This window comes from Topomyia yanbarensis, chromosome 1 (assembly GCF_030247195.1).
Source record: "Topomyia yanbarensis strain Yona2022 chromosome 1, ASM3024719v1, whole genome shotgun sequence".
Lineage (NCBI taxonomy): Eukaryota > Metazoa > Arthropoda > Insecta > Diptera > Culicidae > Topomyia > Topomyia yanbarensis.
Window position 1 is genome coordinate 14,564,856 of NC_080670.1, and position 25,528 is coordinate 14,590,383.

A 25,528-nucleotide genomic window follows, 5' to 3' on the forward strand; every position below is an offset into this window, starting at 1 on the left:
TCCAACTCATCAAGCACTCGATAGTCTGTTTCCATCAACGACCGTGATCGTACAGAGCAAAACGGGGTATCATCGGTTTATATAGAGAGCAAGTAATGTGTGGTTTTATCCAACTAAAGGTAGTACGGTATTAATTTGCACCACAAGAAAAAGTTCGTCAAAATTCACCCATTCAACCGATCGTTTTCAACTTTCCAGAGAATAGAGCAGAACATATTGTTAAATTTTTCCCATGTTTCATAGTCATATGCAAATAATTAATAAAATAAAATAATAATTAATGCGCTCGAATAGACTTTTGCACCTCGATATGATTTGGGTAGGTCCAATGATTCTCCATCACCCCCGATCCTCATTATTGTACCTGCTCTATCAGTGGTAACTCAAAATGCTCCTTCCACCTGTAACTCAAAATACTCCTTCCACCCTCCTGAAAAATCTCTCTGTCAACAAATTTCCATCCTGGTCGCTTAACGATTCCAGGCATATTTTCTCATTGTATTGTTTTATTATTTTATTAAAGGGTAAAAAATAATAAAATAATACAATGAAAATAACTGTTTTGCAAGCATTTCTTGGCAAAACTGCTTCCGCGAGAAATTTTTCATCGTACCTACATTTTTCACGTCCAAAAAGCTTTTCCTTAGCTATCACAAGCTCACCATTGCAGCGTTCACTGATCTGACATGTAGCCACTGCAAACTTTCGGCTCCTAGCCTCTGGTTGTTCTCGTCTGTCGCTCTCAATATCAAACTAGCCATTCCAGAGTTGATTTCTACGTGTGATACCCAACTCTTCTGTGGCTATTATACTGACCGCCTCGTGGACCAGATTGACAAATCTTCGTTTCGCTCGTCGAAGTTCTGGACATATTCCACGGCAGTACTCTCAATCAACAGTCTTTCGCGTCTGCAATACATCTACTGTGACTGTGAGATCGATCAATATTAGGCTGTTGACGTTTGAGATTGAGTGGAAGCAATAACGAAATGAAAGAAATCTGTAACCCAATTCCCTGATGAAAAGTTTACGTTTTCTTTTGGGCACTCCCCGTAGGTCTTGTCTAAATGCTCATAAAACTAATCTTTCACATCAGCGGATTTGTCGTTTGTAGGTGCGTAGGAAGTGTTTCTCCAGTAGGCAATAATAAGTTAGGTACACGGACGTTTGGTAATATAGGGGAGACCGGGGCTAGTTGGCGGTGTTTTCAGTTTTCAATTTTGATCGCTTTGGTGTAGGTAGATCTTGCAAAATAGAACACGCAGCATGAAAAAGCAGACTGTTGGCAACATTTCTGATTTTTTTTAAAGTGTTTGATGCATTGTCTCCATTTTTAGAGACAAAAATATGTGACGTGGTAACCCCGTCAACTTACCCCGGCCCCGGGGTAAGTTCGCGGTATGTGAGTATACGCCAAAAAACTAAGCAATCAAATGGAGATTCGATTACTTCAAGGGCCTTTTTGGAACGTGCTGAATGTCTTTTCGAGAAAACTGTATATTAACCGACATTTGCTATTTTATTTCAGTTTCAATACCCCGGCATTTTGACTTTGACGCGTATTCCCTGTACAAAAGCAAATTTTCGAAATTCTTCATGCAATTGGCCGGAATAAATGTCTCCTACATTGGCGAGATACACAAGAAAAAGAATTTATTACTTTGGAGTGAATTCCAGAAATAAACTTTTTGATGACTTTTTTTGCACTGTACATAGCACCGCCAACTTGCCAGCACCGCTAACTTTATTAAAACTATTTAAAAAATAACTTTTGTTTGTGGATAGATGTAATAGCTATACGGAGACTGAAAGCTCTTTTCACGCGCTATCGAAAAATATAATTATTCGGGAAATAGATTGAAAATCACCCTAAATAAAGCAAAGTATTTAAAATTTGGAAAATTTACTTGGTACGCTCGAAAACACAATATCACCCACAACTTCCACCAAACAAATCGTTTTGCAACAAAACCACATTGGATAACTGGTTTCACATAACTTGAGGTACACAAAAAGAGGCAGCGCTATATGTCTAATAGAAATAGAGAAAAAGGGATTCCGCCAACTTACCCCAACCGCCAACTAGCCCCGGGCTCCCCTACGTCAGGCATAGTGGACGTTAGGTATAAATTTTTATGTTTATGCATCTCAATGTTCAACTGAGAAAGCCTGGAAAACTGGCCATCTTGGCAAAAGCGACCATCTTGGCAAACGAAAAAGCATGTTTTCCTACAACACAGAGTATTGCTGATTGATTTCCCCTTAAAGTTATGTGTGGAGATGGCGTAGCTTAGCATAGATTTTTATAACCAGAAAAGACACGAGCCTAAACCTGAAACCTTCACAATAGAAAAAGTTTTTTAATAATTTTTCATTTTTGTAAATTATGCCTATCTTCCGTTGTCTAACGACATTATGCCAATCGTCCATTTTACATAATGTACATTATGCTCAACGTCACGCACCCATGCATATGCGTTGATCAATCAATAGTTACCCTAGATGAGTACTTTAAACCCACTTTTGCGGATTTGTTTTTTGCAAATTTGTAGATTTTCGATAATAATTGAGATTTTTTAGTTTTTGCAAAAGACTATCAAAGAAAAATTAGATTTTATGTAGCATACCATTAGATAGATTGCGTTTCTAGAAACCCTGCTTATAGAGCAATCCAATAGAATTTAATTTTATTACAAATTCAATGCGAGTTGCAACAATAGATATTACCGCTTTGAATAAAACCAACGAAACTGGCAACGCTTCGATATTTATTCTGACCCGTGATCACGCAACCAACCAAAATGAGAGCAAACGAAAGCTTTCCGGAGCTCACTTTCGTTCGCTACGCTACAACACTAGCACCAACTAAATTACCATCAGTGCATTGTCTGCTGGCTTTCGGTTCGCTTCGTCGCGGTCCATTTATCGTTAGTAAAATGAGAAGTTTTTCTACCGTGTAGTGAATATTTTTTCGACAATTTCCTTGCAATTCGCGTTTGGTTGTAATAAACCGGCCGAGATTACAGCGGTGTTGAATCAAAAGCATTCAATCTGTGGTGAAACGATCACACGCTAGCAGCATCAAAAGTGAAAAATCGTGTTTGAGCATGTTCGATCGAAGCAAGCCATCTTCAGTTGGCTTGTAGTTTGAAAAATATGTTTAGCTGGTCAAAAGTTGTGATGCATTGTAAGCATAAAGTGAAGTGAATAGAAGAAGCTTGAGAAAAAAGGTTGTTATGCTCAGAAAAAGCCGGCAATTTTTGTTCTAAGCAGTGAATGTGCAAGCGCGATGCGCTTCGGTGTCCGATGGTCGCCAGTTTTCGGTTGTGTGAGTGAATATTTTTCACTCTTGTTGCTTTTCGCACTATGGGTGCGATGAGCTACACGGTGGTTTTATATTTTTAGAAATTACCTGAAAATGAAACGCAATGCGTTTCAATTGGTTCGTGTTATATGTGAAGAAAATTACCTCAAAGTTATGAGACATGTGTTTTTGGTTGGAAAAAGTGAGAAAAGTGTTTGATAACAACAGAAAGCAGTGTGTAAAGCATTGATGTTTCTACTTCAAATTGTGCTGGATTCATGGGATTAAATGTAGCGCACTTCTGCGGTTTATTTTAAGGTGAGTGTTTAAATAAATCTCGACAAACATATGATTACGGCTTAAAAGCCAACTGTCAAAATTCCCTTTGAAAGGAAATTCTGGACAAACCGTTACTCGCCAATCACAGATGTTGGTAGTAAACAAAAGAGAAAAGTTTTCTCTTTCATTAATTGCTATGAACTGTGTTTAGCCAGTAACGGTCATAAAGGAGCTATCACACATTTTTTTCTAAAATTGACATCTTTGCATTTTTAATTGTTCTAAGTAAACCGCGTGGATTGTCATTTGAGAAAGTCAAAATTAATTTTTAGATTTTTTGCTATTAACATTCACAGTTGACCATGGGGATCGTTCACTTTATGCAAAGACTATCGAAGCAAAATTTGGTTTTATGTAGCATATCGTTAGACAGATTGCGTTTCTAGAAACCCTACTTATAGTGCAATCCAATACCATTTATTTTTACTACAAATTCAAGGCGAGTTTCCGCAATAGAAGTTACCGCTTAAACTAAAACCAACGAAACTGGCAACGCTTCGCAACCAATCAAATGAAAGCAACGAAAGCTTTTCGGGGCTCACTTTTATTCGCCACGCTACAACACAAGCACTAACTACAATCAGTGCATTGTCGGTGGACTTTCCGTTCGCGTCGTCGCGGTCTATTTATCGGTACTAAAGTAAGAAGTTTTTCTATCATGTAGTGAATATATTTTCGATAGTTTCCTTGGAATTCGCGTTCGCATTTGGTTTCAATAAACCGGTCGGGATGACGGCGGCGTTGAATCGAAAGCAAAAAAGTTGCAATCTGTGGTGAGACGATCACACGCTAGCAGCCGCAATAGTGAAAAATCGTGTTTAAGCAAGTTTGATCGAAGCAAGCCATCTTCAGTCGATATGTCTGGCAAGGGAGTTTGGCTGGTCAAAAATTGTGATGCATTGTTAGTATAAAAAGTGAAATGAATGGAAGCAGCTTGAGAAAAAGTGGTTGTGCTTAGAAAAACCCGGCATGTTTTGTTCTGAGCAATGATTGCGCAAGCACGATACGGTTCGACGGCCACCAGTTTTCGATAATGTGTGCGTGATTTTTTTTTCTCGCTTCTTTACGCACTATGGGTGCGATGTGTTCAATGGTGGAGAATTTTTTGCGTTTTTTGGGAAATCTACCTGAAAATGAAACGCAATGCGTTTCAACCGATTTGTTCCATGTGAAGAAAATTTCCTTACGGTTATGAGAAATGTGTTTTTTTATCGGAAAAGGTGAGAAAAAAGTTCGATCACACCAGAAAGTAGTGTGTAAAGCATTGGTGCTCCTTCTAGTATTCTATTAAAACGTGCTGATTTTTTGGGATTAAATGGAGCGCGCTTCTGCACTGTACTGTAAGGTGAGTTTGTGAATAAATTTTCTATAATTTTTTGCAAAATTAAACTTTTTGAGTGATTTAGTGGAATTAATCCTATTAAGACAGATGTCTGTTTTCTGTATAAAAGTTTGTAGCAATAGCAATTTTCTTTAGACTGATATCAACACTGAAGAAGACAATAAATAATAGTTGAAATACTAGTATCTGATTGATGGTGAAAAGCAACAGTTTTTCATTATTATTATTAGAGTGGAATTAAGCGAAGACATCTGTCTTAACAGGATTAATAAATTTTCTATTAACAAGAAGTGTAACATATGAAAATCAGTTTTTTAAGCTCAAATCAGGGCAATAATTAATGTATTTTTGTTTGTATACAACTCTGATCACTTACCTTTTTGACGAAGTATTGATTATGGATTCCACAAACGTTACCATAATCAAATTTATCATAAATCAACCTTTTTTCCTTGGTGGTTAGGTTTCCAAGACATGTTCTACGAATAAGTTACTAATAATAAAATAAGTAATACCTGAATAAGAAAAGATTTTCAAACATCCAATAACAAAACTTATTAGGTATTTAATAATAATTAAATAACTCGTTCATGTATTCAAGCCGGAGAATATTGATTTCGTGTTTGCAAAAATCACTATTCGATCAAAAACACGACTTAGACGTCTCTTTGTGGACGGATTGTTTCTGCAAACGAGTAAGAAATTAAAAACAATCGAGGACTGATATCGTGGGATGTGATTTTATCATCGGTAATTATTTACTATCTCACAACTTCATTCCGGGAATATATTGCTATCGTTCAATCCTACAATCGCTAGATCGGAGTTCAGGTAGTGGAAAATTCTAAACACTCATCGATCACCTCTTTTCAAATAATAATTTTATACCACTCCTCGATTGTGTTCGCTATGCTCACCCATATTCACTGTGTTGCCGTGTAATGTTTTGGCACTACATTTGATTTTTATTCTACCGAATTGATCTCAGAAGCTGTTCTGTCTCGTTTCAAGTTATTACTCAGATTCCGCCTAACTTTAATCAACACTAACAAATTGGCTCCCTAGCGGCCCTCTTACAGTCTATTCTCACTAAATTTCGGGGTAAACTGTTTTGTGGTAAATTACGATTCTCATCTAAAATTTGATTTCGACTACGTCTGAACTCTCCTACTACGGGTTCTAAACGGATATTTGAATTCGACTTTAGTATCGCTAATTGGTTCTCGTTTGTGGACTCGCGTACCGGTCAAAATCCTACTACAGCTTACTTAAGGGACACTTTTTCGAGATTCGATCTTTGCTATAACTATATCTACTACTATTATTACTTACACTCTAGCCAATTCCATGTTAAATAACTTGTATTTGGAAAAAAAAAAATGATCATATACGGAACAGCAATACTGTTTAGTTTTAAATCGATCACTTTTTTCAGCTAGTTTTTTTTACCTGTCACTACAACAATTTGACATTTTTCTTTTAACCGCTACGATTGCGACCCCCTATGTTTCTAAGGACGAGTTCATTTCTTTATTACAGATCTCAGTTCCGTTGTTAAAATTAGCCGACGCTTGCCAACATACTCAACTAGCCTAGCTAATACTGGCTGGTAAACAGCGCACCCTCACCGATATTATACTATAATAGAGTTTAAGTTGCCTTCTCCGATTCGGGAATTCCTATCAACATTTTCTAATGGCGTAAACAAGTAACTATAATGGTTTTCCATTTAAAATACTATATTGTCACAGTTAAAATTACTGAAATAGGCTTCCTACAACAGTGTACCTAGCGGCATCTTCCGTTCGTGAAGTAATGTTTCTATCATAAAACATTTCTATTTAGGATCGTACGATCGAAACCAACCTAATAGTTTAATTGACTAGGAAACTGTTGAAATGATTTTTTGTTTCGGTTTCAAATATACTGAATACGATAAAAAATGGTTTTTACTGCTAATTTAATACATTGCATAGTTAGATGCACTTTAACACAAGTAAAAATAGGTGGGAAACAATTCACTGTCGTGTGCATTATCGAATCAATTTCCTGTCATCATTTACATTGTTCAGTTTGGCTATGTCTCGTAATTCGACTCTTTTTCGGGTTAGGAACTTATCTAATCCCAATGCAAAAAAAAATGGGTCGGGAATCCATGTTTCTTGTATCTTAAGAACAGTATAGAAGCACAGCAATCAAAACGAGGGGCTAAAATTAGCTTGGAAACAGTTGTCTTTGAGTCAAATGTGAGAAACTTATTATTCAAAGAATGCCAAATTTTCTGGCAGCTTTGCGGATGGTATAGCTCCCGTACTTATTAAAACTCAGTTTTTCGTACAATGTCACCCCAAGATGTTTAATAGTTGCAACTCGTTCAACCATCTCTTCAACCTATTTCATTTGGTGCAGTACTTTCATTCACCTGTCGCATAGTTACAAACATATAGTGTGTCTTGGAAACGTTCAGTTTGAGTTTTGTCACTTCAACCAACCAATGGCGATGATAAACAAAACTGTGTCATCGACTAACAGGTTCAATACCGCATTTTCCAAAATTTTCCTCGTGTTATTAATGTATAGGATAAACAAAAGTGAACCTAGTACACTACTCTGTGGTACACTAAGGTTGATTTCGGTTTCCGTTGATGTAGCGCGGTTGTACCTTGTATATTTCTCCACGACACAAGCCAGTTTACAGCAATCAATCGTTTCAAATGCTGGTTTTAAGTCAACGAAATCTGCTCAGACAACTTTTCCATTGTCATTGGCCTGCTTCAATCTCAACAATAATAAAGTATGCACTGTATCATACGAATGATTTTTCCGGAACCCTGATTATTCACACACTTTTTCAAATTAATTACTAATAATCTCAATCAATAGTTTAAACATTACTGAAAAATAAAATTACTCAAAAAATAGGTTCTTTTAACTTGATTTTAAATACTTTTTAGTTTTGCTTTTCACTCGCACTTGTTTCATAAGTTATTTTTGAGAAGATTTACGTAACGGAACTGAATCTAAATAAAACCTCGACATCTCATGTTATTCATTAATCAGTCATCCGTCAGTGTCATTCTAATCAAGATCTGTCAAGTGTATTGAAAAGAAAAACGACGTTTCCATTCCGACAAACATTCTAGCCGATTCTACTAATAATAAGTAACCCTCCTAAATGGGATTGAAACATAGAGCGCTGGGCAGCCAAACTGAACAATGTAAATACTAATCTTTTCCCTTTAAAGTATTCCGCCGAACATCGCAATCTTTCGATCCATTTCAAACTACGCATTTATATACAAACCGAACTGCCACTTTTCTCAAATAACTACTCTAAATTACCTACTTTTGCTCAACAATTCCATATAACAAACGAACCTAAAGCGCCTGTTGGGCGGATTCTCGGAACCTCTAATATCACTCACATATACCGTCGACCACTATTGCACCGCAGCCCGCGTCTGCATCTACCAAATATCGCAGTTCTTCTGATAGCTGAGCATCGTACTCGAGTGACACTGAAAGACATCCGAGGCGCTTCCACCCTGGGAGATAAGCCAGGTTAATCTACAATAAAACAGAAAAAAAATTAATTTCTTTCCCAAAAAAAAAATCCCCTCCCGAACTACGTACATTTCGTCGAAATCATTCGAACTGACATCGATCCCGCTGTACTCGGACTCGGCGCACAGTTCCTGTGCGGACAGCAGATAGAAGATTTGCGGTGGCGTCAGGCTCAAACCCGGCAACCGGTTCATCCCCTTGATCGGCCCGGACAGCGACAGTAGCGAGTGGTAGGCAATCTGCATCCCGCCCGAATAGATCAGCAGTTCCATCCGGCTCGAGTTGGAGAAAACGTCCACCGAGTTCGGTACGCACTGCATCACCTTGCTCTCGAACGCTTTCGTGATAGAGCGGAGAATCTCCTTGGCCAGTGCCGTTCCGAGGGTGGCATAGTGAAGGTATTGTGGCAGGACCGGATTGAAGTATGGCACTAGCACGGCCGACAGGGGTACAACGATCGAGTGGCTCAGCGTGTCGTAGAAGATGCGGGCGATCTGCGGGTAGGCGTAACTGGAATCGGAGGAACTCGTTATGAATTGCTGTTACGGTAGATCGATGCAGTACACTACTTACGCGGTATGTGTGGATTCGGTCGAAATATTCCGGGCGGAGGAACGGTTATTGTTCAGTTGATATATTTTGAGCACGTTTTCGAACCAATTGTCGGAACTGATTTCGATCTGGAAATAAAGTATGGGTACATTTTATTTTTTTATTTAGTTAAAAACAATTCGAACCTACCTGATTCAGAATGGAAGCGATTTCAGCACGACTGAATAATGTCGGCCACACCTTGGCCTGAACCTTTAACTGTGATAGACGAACCAGTGCGGCACCTCGCAGGGATGGGGCACGCTTCAGGTGCTGTTTCATGTTTTCAAACATTTCCTCCGTCTGGATGGGGTGACAAATGTGAGAAAAAAAGAAAAGTGAGATATAATTTCAGAATTTTTCCATATTGATTTATGACTCTGTGCAGTATCGCTATATGAATAAAAAATAAAGCGCTACACTTTCTGCAATCGAATGTTGTAGGGTGATTTGCCTGGTTAGACACTATTATGAACTGTCGAACTGTGTCGTTACTCAAACCGCCTATACTCGATGGAACGCGTGTTAATTGGTAATAATATTGCTACTTCATTCCAATTAGGCAGTATGGAAGTATTGTACCCCATTCGCGTCAATGAATTAAACAAACACAACGAGCGCTATTTGAACCAATGTCTAATTGGGTCGAGTGACGATAGAAATAGTACAGAAATGAACACAGCACCCTATCGTAAATCCTACCTAATGTTAAATGCACAAGCCAGCAACACCCTTCTAGCGAAACAACCATTTTCATTGGCAAATAATCAATCGATGTGGCCCATACTGACGATATCATTCATTCCGAAACCCCATTGCATAATTAATCTTGACGGATGCTATTTTCGGAAGCCGACACAATTCATTTGCCAACCACCCAAATGATTTTACCATAACACGTAAGCCTACCATCATCATTAGTCTCGGGGCAACTTTGCACAGGGGGCCCCTAACAAAACTAGCATGACTTACCCGGTGGATGGCGTGAGCTATGACTTCCTCGCTGTACTGACCGATGAACAAAGCCGACGATACCTCCGGCAGTGCCCAGTTGGTTGCTTTGGCACAAATTAGCGGCGAGGGCCGTCCCGGTGGTAGCGTGTTGAGCGCAAACAGCAGCAACAGTGCATTGTGGATAACACGATTCTGGTAGGCCAGAAACAACTTCCGCAGGTGGTCCAGATAGGCTGGACTTCGTATTACGATCGGTCCAGACCAGTTGGCGGGCAGTAAATCTTGCCACAGTAACTACCAGGTATGCCGTTATGATGTTGAGCATAAATTAGAAAGAAATAAAATAATGCATTCGTGAGTTGGTAGGGGGCATTAATGTAGAAACTCAAACTTACGAATGGGTGGGTACTGATTAGTGCCGTTACATTATTCAGAACGTAACTATTAGTGAAGTCGTTCTGCACGTAATCTCGTCGGATCTGAAATTGGAACAGTTGAAAAGCTTGAACATTCACAACCAACGAGCAACCCGGAGCTCACCTGATTCAAGCTTCGAACAAAGCCGAATATCACATTTTTCTCCGACTCTCGTTGATCCCTGCTGAGCCCTGGCGGCAGAAAAACATTAATTAACGGCTCTAGCAATTCTGGTACGTCTACGGTGACGTCATTCGGGGCTGCCCTAGGACCCTGCCACCGGACCGGGTTCTGTCAGGGGAAACAAATTAATTAATCGAATTAATGACTATTTCATTCGCCTGTCACGTACCTCTAGGATCTGCGAGGATATCGTTGGCCCGTCAATTATTAGCAACGTTTGTGGTTTGCGACCATAGCTCAAATCGTAGTAGATACCGATGATTGGCATCGGACCGATGTTTTGAATTTTCGATATCAGCGGCGATATGCTGTGTGGTCCCACAGAGCCAATTTGCAAATAGCCACCGAGTTTATCCAGGTGCATTCTAATTGCGGAATCGTTTAGCGTCTGTCGCAGGCAGCTTCCGTACAGTCGACCTAGCTTTCGAAATAGCCCAGTGGTGGTGTTGAGTGACAGCAACTCTGAAATCGGTGATGGATTAATTATTTACCATGCGTCTCCATAAGTAATGTAGTGTAAAGGAAACGCATGGCTATTAATTCACAAATGGAGAACAAATAATTACTCACGTTGCATCTGAACATCTGCCGTTTCCTGGGGACTTTTAACAGCCCGCAAACTATTACCCTCCAACGGAGAGCAACTATAGTTCTTGAATTCCTGGCACGGATCCACCTCCCAATTCATTCGTGTCTGTATGCTTATAGCCGCTGCCCGGCAGATAGAATCAGCACACTCGGGGGGAGGCGCCGGTGTCGGGTGACAATCGTGATCGTCGGTAACGTAGCAATCTTTCGGTAGATGAGACGGTGCCGCCGAGATGAGAAACAGAATCGGTGATGCCACGAGTAGGGTTGTGACCAGCAGGGTGGCAGCCGTAATTGCCATCTTGTGAACTGCCGATGATTTGCGCAGCCATATGCACGGAGCGCAGCAAACCCAACCGACGGGGTTCTTCAACGAAGGACGAGTGCCGTTGGTCGCTGTCGACGCTGGTGCGGCCCCGCCCGAGCTGGTCGATGTAGATGTGACTGAAAGTGGAGGCAGAAGAGCTACCCTGGAGGCACTTTGTTTGCCAGCGGTCGTATTGTATCCAGTGTTCTGTGGAGAAATAGGAGACAAAGGCGAAATGTCGTTACTGGCTAATTGGATTGCTGGTACGGGATTCGCGTATGATGTTTGCTGTGTCAGATTTATAGAAACCTAAACAGGGTGTTCCGCTATTGACTCAGTATCGGATCCATTTCTAAAATTTGTACACCACTCAGGACAAGATTGCTTCGTTCGCTATCGATTGGAATCCAAGGTTTTCACACTCCGTCAGTGGCAAAATATTCCATTTGGATCTTGACGCTAATACATCGTATTGTTAAGTAATTTAAAAACTAAAGTGTCCTATAAATATTACACAATTTAAAACCGACATCCCTCAAAGATAAACCCAGCTGCCACTCACCTTTCGCTCGTTGGAATGCAGCTCGGTGACCTGTTCGATGACCTGTACCTCGATGTCGTCGGTACGCAGCGCCTGCACCGGGTGGTTGGCGTGCGGTGGCTGAAGGTGGGGTGCGACCGAGTTACCACCGACAGCTGATATACGTGACGTCATTGCTTCTCCCGTCATCGATTAGGCGGCCGGTGAAAGCGTGTCTCTACTTACACCTACACACGCACCCACACTCGGCGGTTGTTGGCAGCAGAAAGCACACCATAAATCACTTACAGTCTCAAGGCCTTTTCTCAGCTTTGGTAGCACTGCCCCCAGCTGGTGGTTGTCAGAAGAAAAATGTTTCCCTCTAAGCTCACGTTCTATCTATCTATCTATCTCTCTCGCACACACACACCCTCTACGCGGGGTAAACGGGTGCTCTCTTCACCGGAATTGTTGTTTATTTACTATGCCTGCAGGGGAGACAGCGAGTTTACAAATCATCCCATGGAAGCGCTGTTTTCCTTCTTACTGGCAGCAAAGGACCCCGCCGAAATGAAAACATTCGTCTGTAAACAACAAAGCGGCGAGCGAGCAGAACACGTGCTTCGATGCCCGGATCTAAACAAACGCTGCTCGCTCACCCGCTCTCAGTGATTCTCGCGACCAGAGGATCATTCCCACCCACGCACACCGTTATCATAAGGGGGTAACGAAGTGGTTGGATAACACACAGACACACACACATGTATAGTGCGGGAAGGGTTTTCAATAGCCGTATCTAGTGCTTTGGGTATTGCTTTTGATTTTTGCCAAATTGGGTGGTGTGCTATTCAAGTGCTTCGGTGCTATATTGGCGGCCATCGAAGGAAGTGTTCCCAGAAAGTAAGATTACACTGCGAGCTGTTTTCATAGCATATTTTAGGATGAAAAGAACAACAATAATTTCGAACGTTCTGACTGTTCGGATTTTTAGGGGGTGGAGCTTGTCCGTTCTTCCCAGGGTTGCCACTATTTTTCAAAGAAAATCTGGCAGTTCCACTAAAAATATTTGGCAAAATCTAGCGACCTTAAAGTCATCGAAATTTGCCATACATTTTCATAGCATGTGCATCAATCGATTTTTGTAAAATTTGGAATATTATTACCCAAATTTGCAAAATGTGCATGTAGTCGCTTCTAAAACTTAAAAATCTGGCAAAATGAGAGATTTGTCTTTTTGTCTGGAAGCCGCCAAAACCTCTGGCTGTGCCAGATAAATCTGGCATAATGGCATCTTCCAGCCGTCACATAAGAGCCAGTTTTTCAAAAGCTTGTTACTGCTCGTATTTACGTCATCCGATTTTGTTAAAACTCAGCGTTTGTTTATATATAGGTGGGATGGGCTTTGGTCAAATATCAGCTTAGTACTGTAACGAGGAGCAAGGTAAACAAGGCATTGAAAATTGGTCCGAAGAAACAGGTAGAAAGTTTTAAACCTCCCTGAAAGGGCTTTGGTAGGGGTTGAACATAGGATTACCTTTTTTGACTGTAAGACATTGTAAAATATTCATATTTTGCCTTGAAAAAATGACAATTTTAAAAAGTTTATAGCTCTTTGCAACAACCTAACTGAGGATAGGTTTGAATGGCTGAACTTAGGGCTATAAGCTTGCGATATCAACTTATTGAGTGGGTGGGCGTAGCGTAGTTGGTAAATCGATTGCCTTGTACGCAGCGCACCTGGGTTAGAGTCCCGACCCCGCCCCGTTAGAAATTTTTCATAAGAGATTTTTCTAACCCGAAGAGGCGAATGACCTTAAGGTTAAAGCCTCTATAATCGAAATAAAAAAACTTATTGTGTTGCAACTTGCGATACCAAGTTATTGTGTTGTACTATAGCCACGGTATAGAAACATCCTCCGAGCGAAGTATACGAATTCCTCGTAGGCTTGATCATCTATACCACGGTTCAAGCCCGAACGATAAGTTTAAAAGCTTACTTTGCGCAAAATAGCGGATATTGGCGCCGGTTTGTCGATGGTTTATTGGGAAAGGCAACGATGAGCTCATCTTTTTCGATAATGGGTATCTTTGTCTGTCATACAAAAAATATGCTCCTACGCCAGATAGAAAAAAAAATCAACTCATTGAATTTTCCTACACTGATAAAAATCCGAACGTAAATTCTACTTGCTTCAAACCACTTAAAATGCATATGAAGAAGAAATGCGTAAATACGTACATACTATGTGTCAACTGTATAAACTATGTATGCACACACACAAGTTATATGTGCGTATTGTTATAGCATCGCGTTTTATGTGCCTTATAGTTATGAAATGTGAATGTAAGATTAATATTTCAGGTAAATACACACATTAGGTTTATGCATCAGCAGATAGTGTCTATACGCCATCGCTAATTTCTAAAATCTTCGTGTAAAATTAATAGACACAAGGGTTACATTTTTATCAGTGTAACCCTGCACTTTGTTTGTCTTGAGCAAAACATCGTTTCTCGTGACTGGCGATTAGTGAGAGTAATAGCTATCCATAAATCGGGAAAGCTAACCTCCAACTACAATTCGTATCGACTGATTGCAACATTTTCCTGTATCTGGTAATTGATGACGAAGAGAATCTCACGACGACGCCTCGATAATTGAATTAAGGGGAACCGTTAGACCCTCACAAAAGGGACGATTGTTTTGCGCTCTATCATCCGAATTTCAACTGGCAGCTGATTGTAGATGTATTTTTGGACATTTGTTCAATGCGTTGTCAGAAAAACACACGAACCTCTCATAGTGATTGGACAACTACTTGAGTAAGCTACATGTGTCTTCTATAAGTAGCCGGGAATGACATTAACCAATCTGTTGCTAACTCATGTGTGTCAAGATTATTTGCGGATAATGGTGTGCTTACTGTCATAGGTCTCAGAGCTATAGATTTGCAAGATACCTTGGGTAATTCATCTCTTTGGATTGTCAAGCTGGGTATCTAGGTCTTTACGGAGACAACCGAGCTATTCATTTCTTTCTAGGAAGCGTAATCCAACTCAACTTCAGTTTCTGTTATCAGGAATCAGTTGCGTCTGGCTCAAATGGAACGTTCCCCATGTTGATCGGAGATTTGTGCCTTTCCAAGAATCGTCTCTTCATCGATTCCTGATGGGAAGGATTGGGGAAGTGGTAAGTTTAGGGGTAAGGAAAATAACGATACAGAACAATTAAAACAGAGCATTCTGCACCCCCGGAGAGATGCTGAACGATCTGCAGGTGCTACAATAGTAGGAATTATACTTCAAACCCCCGGAGAGATTTAGAATTTTTATTTAAGCAGTGAACGGATATATTAACACCCCCGAAGGGATATTGATATAGCAGGACGACAACACCCCCGAAGAGATATTGTCATTCAAATACGGCTAAAACTCTAGCTTTTTACCACACTGGGTTAGGAACAATAGCATATCCTTCAGTTTCAGCTCTCTGTACATTAGACCTCTCCACATTTTGAAAAAGTTTTGAAATATATATGGGTCAGCTCAAATTTTTGTTCTAGGTGTGAATTTAAGAACATTCACCAAAAATGGCTTAATTTGGACATGATTTAGAGGTGTCTCCAATCAAAAATCGTGTTTTTGCTAGGTTTCCATGGGAAGATCACTTACACTCTGATTTGATAGGCCCTACATGCCCAAATATCATCAAAGGTTGTTCCTTACACATATCTTAACATGTTTTAACAGGTGAACATAGCTCTAATCGCAATAGAAAATTTGTTAACTGGATTTTTATATAGAAAAGAATGCCAAAACCAAGAATAAATACTACTAATTTTCCTTGGTTTTGATATAATTTACTATATGAAAATTCAGTTAACAATTTTTCTATTGCGATTAGAGCTATGTTCACCTGTTAAAACATGTTAAGATATGTGTAAGGAACAACCTTTGATGATATTTGGGCATGTAGGGCCTATCAAATCAGAGTGAAAGTGATCTTCTTATGGAAACATAGCAAAAACAATATTTTTGATTGGAGACACCTCTAAATCATGTCCAAATTAAGCCATTTTTGGCAAAAGTTCTTAAATTCACACCTTGAACAAAAATTTGAGCTGACCCATGTATATTTCAAAACTTTTTAGAAATGTGGAGAGGTCTACTGTACATAGGTTCATCTATGTATGGAGAACCAAAAATCCGGATACGTTATTGCATTACTACAGGGCAGTTGCATATCAAATATTCCGTAATCGGATTCACAAAGATCACATGAATAATACTCAGCGCGCTGAATAGCAGCCATGTGATAATTGAGTTTGCAATGTCCAGTCCGTGCCCTGTCTAGAATACTGCATTTGTGCTTGAAAAAATGCAACAAATTCTTTGACATTTTCGGACTCATATCCGGCAGAAAAGTCTTTGTTTGAACGCAAGTTTGGTAGAACTTGGGCCACATTACGCAACCAATTCGAATCGACTTTTCCATACAAGCTCGTATACAATAAACCTTTCGTTTCGAGATGCGTAATGTCATCCCTGGTTCTGGACCGACGAAGTCAGTCGCAGCGCCAGCTCTAGCCAATTCATTTCCAGTAATACCGAAATGACCGGATACCCATTGAAGGTAGATAGCATTTGAAATGCAAAGTTCTTCGATTTGAATTCGACATGCGATTACTAATTTCGATCTAGAATCTGCCGAACTAAGTGCTTTCAGGGTAGTCCGGCTGTCAGAGTAAAAATAGATTCTTTTACTGCAAATTCCCTGTTGAAGTGCTGATTGTACGCCACACAGAATCGCAAAGATTTCTGTTTGGAATAGGGTACTATATCTACCAAGCGAATGAGATTAGTTTAATCTCATTTCATGACAATAGGTACCAGCACCAGCTCGGCCCTCCAACAAAGAACCGTCAGTATAACAAACTACGTATTCTTCAAGTTGTCGCTTAAACCAGCCAGACAGCTATTCCTTGCGAAGAGGAATTAAAAGTTCTAAAAGGAAAACTGCATGTGAGTGTAAGGTCACTGGGAACAAGTGTATACTCATACCAAGTAACCGTTTGGGGCTACAATCTTGTGTGGGTAGTTGCACGATCTATTGGGTTACTGTTCCAGAGCCCAGTAACCTTAAGACGGTATGCACAAGAAAGTGCTTCTTGTTTCAGAAACACATGTAGTGGGTTTATGTTCAAGAGTGCCTCTAGAGCAGTAGGTGTTGTCGAGAACGCACCTGTGGTCGCCATCAAGACCATCCTCTGAAGATGGTTTAACTTTGATTGGATTGTCATGACTTTTCCCTTCTGCCACCAAACAAGGCAGCCGCATGCCAGTATTGGTCTAACAATTGTTGTGTAGAGTCCCCAAGATTTGCCGAAAGCCCGTCTACATTGGTCGACGGCCATGTAAGCTTCCTGAAATCGTTGTGAGCTGTCCAATTAAGTTTTGAGTCAAGAATTACCCCAACGTACTTAACTTGATCTGCGATAATAATTTCAGCGTCAAAAAACTGCAATGGACGAAAATCATCGGCGAAACCATACGTCGGAAACCCAAGCTCATTAAGCTACCTCAACCGGCCATCGGCGACAAGGTTCCATAGAAGTGGTGACAGCACACCACCTTGAGGACATCCGCAGACACTCAGTTTCCTTATCTCTACTTGTCTTAACGATGAGCACAGATGTCGGTTTCTAAGCATTGCGTGTATCCAGTTCGTGATATATGAAGGATCTAGTGCTAATTCGAAAATGGATTCAAAAGACACGTTTGCAAAAGCATCTTCAATATCGAGAAAAACTCCTAAACTTGATTGCTTTTGTGAAAAAGTTTTTTCGATGTTGTAGATAACATTGTGTAACAGGGTCACTGGCGGCTCCAGGGGGAGGCACGAGGGGGCACGTGCCCCCCCCCCCCCCCCCTATTCAACCAAAAAGTTTTCCATCCTTAGAGGATTCCTTAAGGAACATGAAAAATAATTCCTGTGTTTTGTTTGACAAATTTTTCCCCACACTCCACGCCTGCCAGGAAATACGTTTACAAGATTCGAAATTTCATTTTCCAAATCGTGCATCAGACATATTATTCCAAGAAGGCGTGCCCACCCTTTACCATCCGGCTGGAGCCGCCTATGAACAGGGTGGTAGTAGACTTTTCCCGCTGGTATGCATGTTGCATTGCATGCAACAGGTGCTCGCCCAAGCTAACATCCCGAATTCAGTGGTCGATCAAACGTTCCACTGATTTGAGAAGGAAGGAGGTCAGACTGATCGACCTAAAGCTCTATGCCTCCTCATGAGTGACGCAACCCCTTTTGGGAATGAATTTGACAGTTATTTCCCGCCACGCAAATGGAATGTATCCTATTGCAAGATTGCAAGTAAGAACCTTTTTCAAAATATGCTTGAAGTGTTCATATTCTTTTTATAGTAGAATGATTCTATCATTTACCGAAGACTTTAGCAAAACTTTAAATCGCCGATTTGATCGATTCGCCGATTGTCACAATTCTACGAGCAAATGCCCCAGAATCTGAACTAGTTGAAAAGAACTCCGGCAGTCGTCAGTGACGGCTCCCTACAGCCTGGAAAGTGTGTGTCAAAAAGACAGTTGAGTACTACATCTTCGTCAGATGAGTATTCACTATTAGCAGTTCTAATCGAACTGACATGAAAGTGTTTCGATTTCTTATTTAATAACTTATTTAATCTACTAGTCTCGTTGAGACTTGAGACATTTGTGCAGAGGCTTTTCCAACCACTTCCCTCAGAGGATCAAAAGGCATTTCTGTATGCTTTGCGAGCCAACTTAAATGCCTCTGGCCCGTCCCTGCGTCTGCGATTCCAAGCTCTTCTACATAACTTTTTGAGTCGAACATGTTCGGTATTCCACCAAAGCGTTCCTCTAGAAGCACACATAACTCGAAGCGCACAAGCCTCTTGGTATGCTGCTACTATGAATGAGCTTGTTTTATCCACGACCTCATTCAAGTCACTTGGAGATTGAATCGTCGGAAGATACCCATGAAACCTAGTCGCCAAGCCCTTTTCGTAGAGGTCACAGTTCGTAGATTTGGGATTACGATATGTGATGTGTTTAAATGATCAAAGACGATGTACTTATGATCAGATAGCGACGGTTCGAGCTCGTTTGGTACAAACCAGTTCGCCAACTCATGCGTAATACCGTCAGAGCAGAGAGTTACGTCCAACACCTCTTCTCTTCCAGCTCGTGCAAATGTTGGGCGGTTTCCTGCATTAAGAATGTGCAGATTTGTACTACTTAAGTATTCCATTAATTCGGTGACTCAAATTGATATCTGAGCTGTCCCAAATTATGTGGCGGGCATTTGCATCACTGTCGATTGTGAGGGGAAACCCATTTCTACCACAGTATTATACAACCCTTTTGATATCATCAGAAGATGATGGTTCATTTTGCGGCAAATATGCCGAACACTAGACGTATTTCTTGTTTATGTTGTCAACAGTCATATATACCGTGACAGCACAAATATCGCGAGTTGTGAGGTCGGATATCCTTCCGGCAGTCGCGCTAGTGCACTGAGTGTACGCTGCTCTGGAAATCTAGCGAAATCGTCTTGGGGCACAAGCGGTTGCTCGTTCAGTAGGCCATATGCGCGACTTCCGGAGGGATATAAGACATGCGTCAATAGTACTACTCGCAAGTATACATGCACGAGGCATTTCACGTGGATTTGTCTTGCCATTTTTGTTGAAAGCTACGAAAACGGGGTTACGGTTCTTGAACCAAAGCTATGGAAGCTCTTCCTTCCTGCACAAAGCGGGAGTCATAGTTGCTGTACGTTTATGCTGAAGCTGAATTTGTCTACCCGTACACGATTACAGCACTACACATTTCATCATCAGCAGTTGTTGTACAGCAATTAGAAGATTGTACAACCGATTTGAGTAGAAACACACGTCCACTGTGTCAGAGATTCGCGTAACACAGCAAGGGTAACACCCACGACACTCCGTGCGCGACTGGCATATTTTAGTGCTGCCAGCCATTCAGTCCTCGGCACGGAGAAACACCTTGACTTGAGGACTCCTGTTTTAGTGGCCTCTTACGACATAGGAACAATAACCCAGTGGATCAATTCTTGGTTGAGATACTTCAACCCGCCGGAAGCCACACGGCCTCTAGGCTGGTTTTGTCCGGAGAAAGATAATAGACTGTTATCAACCTCCTAGTGAACCATAGCCTGGAAACATGATTTGTAACCCTGATAGTGAAGCGAATGAGCACTGGTATATTGATATTGGTCTTAGCAAATAATAGTTAATTCTGGGAAAATACTGGCATATTATTTCTCCTTATACTTTCCACCATACAACGTAAATCTGTTATAAATTATTTCCTAGTTATGGAATTTGCGTTTCGACTTCATCTCATTAGAATCCGACACTAACTTAGTTAACGGACTAAGCTAGCGCCGGATTGACGCTTGCTCCAAAAAACGGAGACACAACCCCTAGTCAAGCGTGATGTCCCGCAAGAAAAGGAGCTAATTTTATGCTGATAAGAACTAATGAAATCAGAATGAAATAACAAGATTGTAACAAAACACAATTTTTGTAACATAGTGTTATAAATTAGGCCCCGTTAGTAGTTAAAATAACAGAAATTTATAACACATAACAATGCGAGATATAGTTATGAAATATTTTTGTTATGTGTCTCTGTTCGGGTTAGCAGGCCTACACAAGATGCACTATGCTATATTTCTCCTTAGTGGATTTCTTATTTTCAAAACGCTACTTTTAAAACACGAATGTCTCCTCGACTACCATATCTTGATAGCTTCCTTTTTCAAACGTTCCAGTTCACATTGGAAATTTTTACGGTGTATTTGAGTAAATCGATTTTATATCTTTTTTAAACTCAGTTCAATATATGAATAGAGATGAAAGATTCAAGTTGTTTATCTCATTCCTCTAAAAAAAATAGCTACCGACCATGATCGGAAACTGCCAGGCTGGCACCACTGAGCCCCAAAATCCACCATCAAAAGTTCTGAGCAAACTTTGATTTACCTGTTTGCAAAATTACAAACACAATCGCTTGAAATCTGCAAAACTATCCAATCTGTCCAGATCCGATTTCGGTGATAATTGCACATTCGATTCAATCGCCATGTTCCACCACCCCAGTAGGCTAAATACAGTACCACCCATAGCACCAAATATCGATCAACAAAGCAAATCTGCCTGCCATGTTCCTGTTTTTCCCCTTTCAACCAACCGTCCCACTATGCACTGCACAGAATTATGTCACCATCCGAGCTTCCACTGCTGCTGCTGCAGGATTATTTTTCTTCTCGACCTACCAGCACTTGTGATTCCACTCGAGCAAAGAAACAAGAAAAAAAGCACTCACTGCAAACTTTCTGAAAGGGCTTCTAATTTTCCTACACCACTTATCGCGACAATACTTCAACAGTGTTCCGGAAATGGAAGAAATGAAATGCACTATCACAGATCCCGGTTCTGATGGTGCAAAATTTTCCCAATCGTTACCGATCCAGTTTAGTTAAAGCACGTCCATTCCAGAATAATCGGAAATCACACCAGCATCGGAATCAGCCGGACAGAGCAGATAAGAGAAGGCTATAGCCATCAGGCAGAGCTGCTGCCACCGCCACCATGGAAGGATAAAAGTGGCTCCTAAGTTGCTGCCATTGACCGAGTTTCGGCGCGCGGTTATTCAGCTCCTAAAGGCTGGGCACTTGTGTCGCGGATGGGCTCTCTCTCGTTACTAACGCATACGCGGGTATCCTACCAGATGGCCCTTTCGCTGCTCGAAACCAGATCGGTCTGGAAAGAGGAACCTTGTGCGCGCCTGCGTATTTTTTGTTTTTTTTTTTGTTTCTTGTCCATTCTCTGCGGGAGGGTAGCAATGTTTCCTCTCTGTTTGGATCTGCCGCTGCCGGATGGGTTGGTGTTGGTGAGTGCACCGATTCTCTGTTTATGTTGCTTTCTTCGTTCCGTTTTATGTGTGTGGTCACGCGCAAATACCGATGCAGTTTGGTTTGTTTGGTAGTCTCCAACGATCGGCGAGCTTTCATTCATACTTTCAGAGCAGTCGCAGTCGAATATGAGGCAAAAAGTTCCTCAAGTCAAAACTACACAAACTCCTACAACATACTTTCAGAGCGCTTTGCGCTGTGCGGACGCTTGGTTGTTTGTTGTATTTTACTACGAAGGAATGGGTTTGTATATTTGCTGAACTTTTGTCTATGAGAAGCGATGTTTCATGCTTCAAATGTGGGAATTAAGTTGTGTTACAGCTTTCTGTAAGATTAAATTATATTAGGCATAAATTATTATATTTTTAAGTATTCCAAGCTTGTCCGAGTATTTTTTATGGCTTTTACCTATTCGGAGTGGGTCTAACATCTGTTCGGAAAGTTTTTGGGCTAAACTCAGGCGTTTATTCTACTGTTAATTCGTCCGGTGAATCTCAAACCGATAAGCCGATCATCAAAGCCCGTGCAGTGTAACGCAACAAAGAATAGTGCTAATCCGCTTTCTAGGTCATCTCTTCGAGGTTTCGGAATTTTTCTTTTGTGTTATCCGACCAGCAAAGCAGTGAAGCAGCAGTGTTTCTTTTCTTATAGGCCGCCATCTAACAATCTAAGCATCTAACAATTACAAGTTAAGTACCGCATAATATTTCATTCTCTATACTCGTGTCTAGCACCATCCTGCACTAGGCAATAGGCCCGTGTAAAAATAGCTTCCCCTGACAGTGATTCGCCTCAGGGAAAGATAGATATGGACATAAAATCGATTCCCCGACTAAAGGTGTACCCACCTTCCTCAGCTAGGCCGTTCATATTCTTCTTCTGGGCCAAAGACATGGCAGATTTCTCGAGTTCTGACGGAGTGATACTCGACCGTTGGAAAAATATCGAAGATTCGCGCCGATAAGCTTCGGGTTGTGGTAAATAGCTTGAAACAGGAAAATTATATTGCAGGTTAAGAACCTTTTACGAAAGAGTACAGAGTATATGTACCAACTAATCGGGTTGAATGTGACGGAGCCGTCCGATTCGAGTTTGAATTTCGAGAATCCGAATCGAGTGACCTTCGACTGGTCTGCTACCTCCTCCCTCTTTGACAAGGTTCGTCTACCTGTTCGGCTTTTTATGCTATTGGTCATGAACGGTACTAATTGCAAACAATTGAGACAAACAGCCAACATTGTAGCAATAAGGTTCGTTGTGACAAAAGCGGTGGGAATCGTGGAAATGATTTTTGTGGAAGAGATGGTGAAAAAATTTTCTACTCTGGGGGTAATCTACACGATTCCCGACATGTCTTCCTGAGACATCAAAAGCCCGAAATGCCGGAGACTGCGTCTATAAAATTCTCTGACCTTAGGATCATTAAATTTCTCTGATATTGTAGACCGTACTTTTACAGCTCTCAATATTTCTGATCTCCTTAAAAGCATCTTGATAAGCTTGCTCTTTGAATCGAATCGACCTCCCCTCGACACCAGGCATTGAAGTTGTCGCTTGCCAAACTAGAATTAGATACAAAGACCCTTGCATTGCGTTGGATATTCGGTTTTGTCATGAAGGTTTGTCCGGATTCCGTCCTGGAAAACAAGATCAACCGCGCCGCATTTCCTCACGATAGGGAAAGCGAAACACCTTTTTCGATGGTGGAGTGCTCATTTGCTCTCTTGTCATGTAACAATAAAACCCCAGGGCCAGACAAAATCCAATTTAACTGTTGAAAAATCTGACAGACTCGTTGAATTTATTTACTAAGTTTCTTGAGGTCATCGCCATCCAAAAACTAGGAAAACCAGCCTCCGACCACAATTCGTATCGACCGATCGCAATGCTGAACTGTATCCGGAAGTTGTTCGAGAAAATGATCTTGTTTCGTTTCGACACTTGGATCGTAGTAAATGGCTTACTGTCAGGTACACAATTTGGCTTCCGCAGAGGTAAATGGTCGAAATATTGTTTTGTGTTGCTCTCAAAAACAAATTCAAATGGCCTATGCTAGCAAATAGCGGATGGCATCAGTTTTCTTGGATATTAAGGGGGCTTTTGATTCAGTTGCTATCATTATTCTTTCTGACAAGCTGCACCGGCATGATCTTTTGCCGAGTATAAAAAACTTTTTGCTAAATTTGTTGTCACATGCATTTTTCTCATGGTGATTTGTCAACATCACGAATTAACTACAGGGGTCTTCCCCAGGACTGCGATCGTTTCTATAAACAGCAAATATATCGCCAAAAAACTGATGAGAATGAATTCTGTCATCTTACAAGTCTCGGTGAAAACAATTATGTTGTAATGGGAAGAAGAGATTTCTAGCAAAACTTCATAGATTTTTGTGCGTACACCTCGGACGTTCTGATAATAAATCGTCAGTTTACCATTCAATTCTGCGTCGTTAATTCCTCAAATTCCTCCACATCATTCCAAAGATGATCGATTTATAATCCGTACGCCTGAAAGTTGTCATTATTAGAGAGACGAGCAGTACTATTCGAAGCCTCAGCAGGACATATACTGCTTCTAATGCTACCTAACGGAGTAAAGCTGAATGTCGAATGAGTCAACAAACACGGGACCTACAGCACAAACATCACACGCGCAACTCGGTGTGTTACCGATCCGCATCTAAGCCGTACTATGAAATTGTCTAGTGGAACACCTGCCGTGCAGTGAAGAGCACGATGACGAACGCTTAGCTAAAGGTCGCCGGGCGTGTTAAAGGTGGACGATAGTGCTTAGTCCCGACCCGAACCAAGAGGGGGAGGGGAGGGGGACCGATTATGGGTGTGATGGGACGATGTAGTGGGCTCAACACGTCTCTGGGCCTAAAACCACAGACTAGAAAGCAGCCCTGACAAGGCGAGCGTCTAATGGCGATGCTTAGTCTAAACCTCTTTCAGTGGTCCTCAACAACAACGGAGTGTTGACCCTAGCATGACCTCACTGAGAAAGGTAATCATGGGATCACGAGAGGCAACTATGTACAACGAGTGGAGATAACGGCCCGGAGTTAGGACCCAACAAAATGGAGAATAACGGAGAGACAAAATTGAAAAAATAACGACGACGACTGCATCTCAGTAGAAGGAGGAGAAGTGATCGTGTTCGCAAGAAGCGGGAACTTGTGCAATCGCCAGTATCGAACCTTGTGCCGAGCCGTCGTTTACTCCAAAAACTGGTATAGCACACACCAAGTAGGTCTGTAGCTTGGGAGTACCAACACGGCGGAGCTCAACAAGAAAATAGAGGAGCTCTACTTTAGACAAGAGTGAAGAGTTCCCGGACTCCACGTTCCGAGACACCTGGAGAGGAGGAAGAGAAGAAAAAATGGAAGAGCAAGAAATCAACCGGAAGCAAGCAAG

The 25,528-nt window shown here is 41.1% G+C and overlaps 1 protein-coding gene across 5 annotated transcripts; it reads right to left on the minus strand.

Moving 5' to 3' along the window:
• Positions 1–5,758: 5,758 nt before the first annotated feature.
• LOC131676945 (neprilysin-3) lies at positions 5,759–21,904 on the minus strand. 5 transcript variants are annotated; one of them, XM_058956384.1, is made up of 11 exons: positions 21,661–21,904; positions 12,152–12,597; positions 11,265–11,796; positions 10,864–11,156; positions 10,635–10,802; positions 10,490–10,573; positions 10,113–10,388; positions 9,291–9,443; positions 9,123–9,229; positions 8,619–9,059; positions 5,759–8,552 (listed from the first exon to the last, which is right to left on the minus strand). In XM_058956384.1, exons 2-11 carry the CDS (start codon positions 12,317–12,319, stop codon positions 8,453–8,455), a joined length of 2,322 nt encoding a protein of 773 aa, XP_058812367.1. In that variant the 5' UTR covers positions 12,320–12,597; positions 21,661–21,904; the 3' UTR covers positions 5,759–8,452. The 5 variants fall into 5 exon arrangements, with proteins under 5 accessions (XP_058812367.1, XP_058812366.1, XP_058812368.1 ...); XM_058956383.1 differs by having other exon boundaries at positions 21,521–21,904; XM_058956385.1 differs by having other exon boundaries at positions 12,152–12,460; positions 21,471–21,904.
• Positions 21,905–25,528: the final 3,624 nt, after the last annotated feature.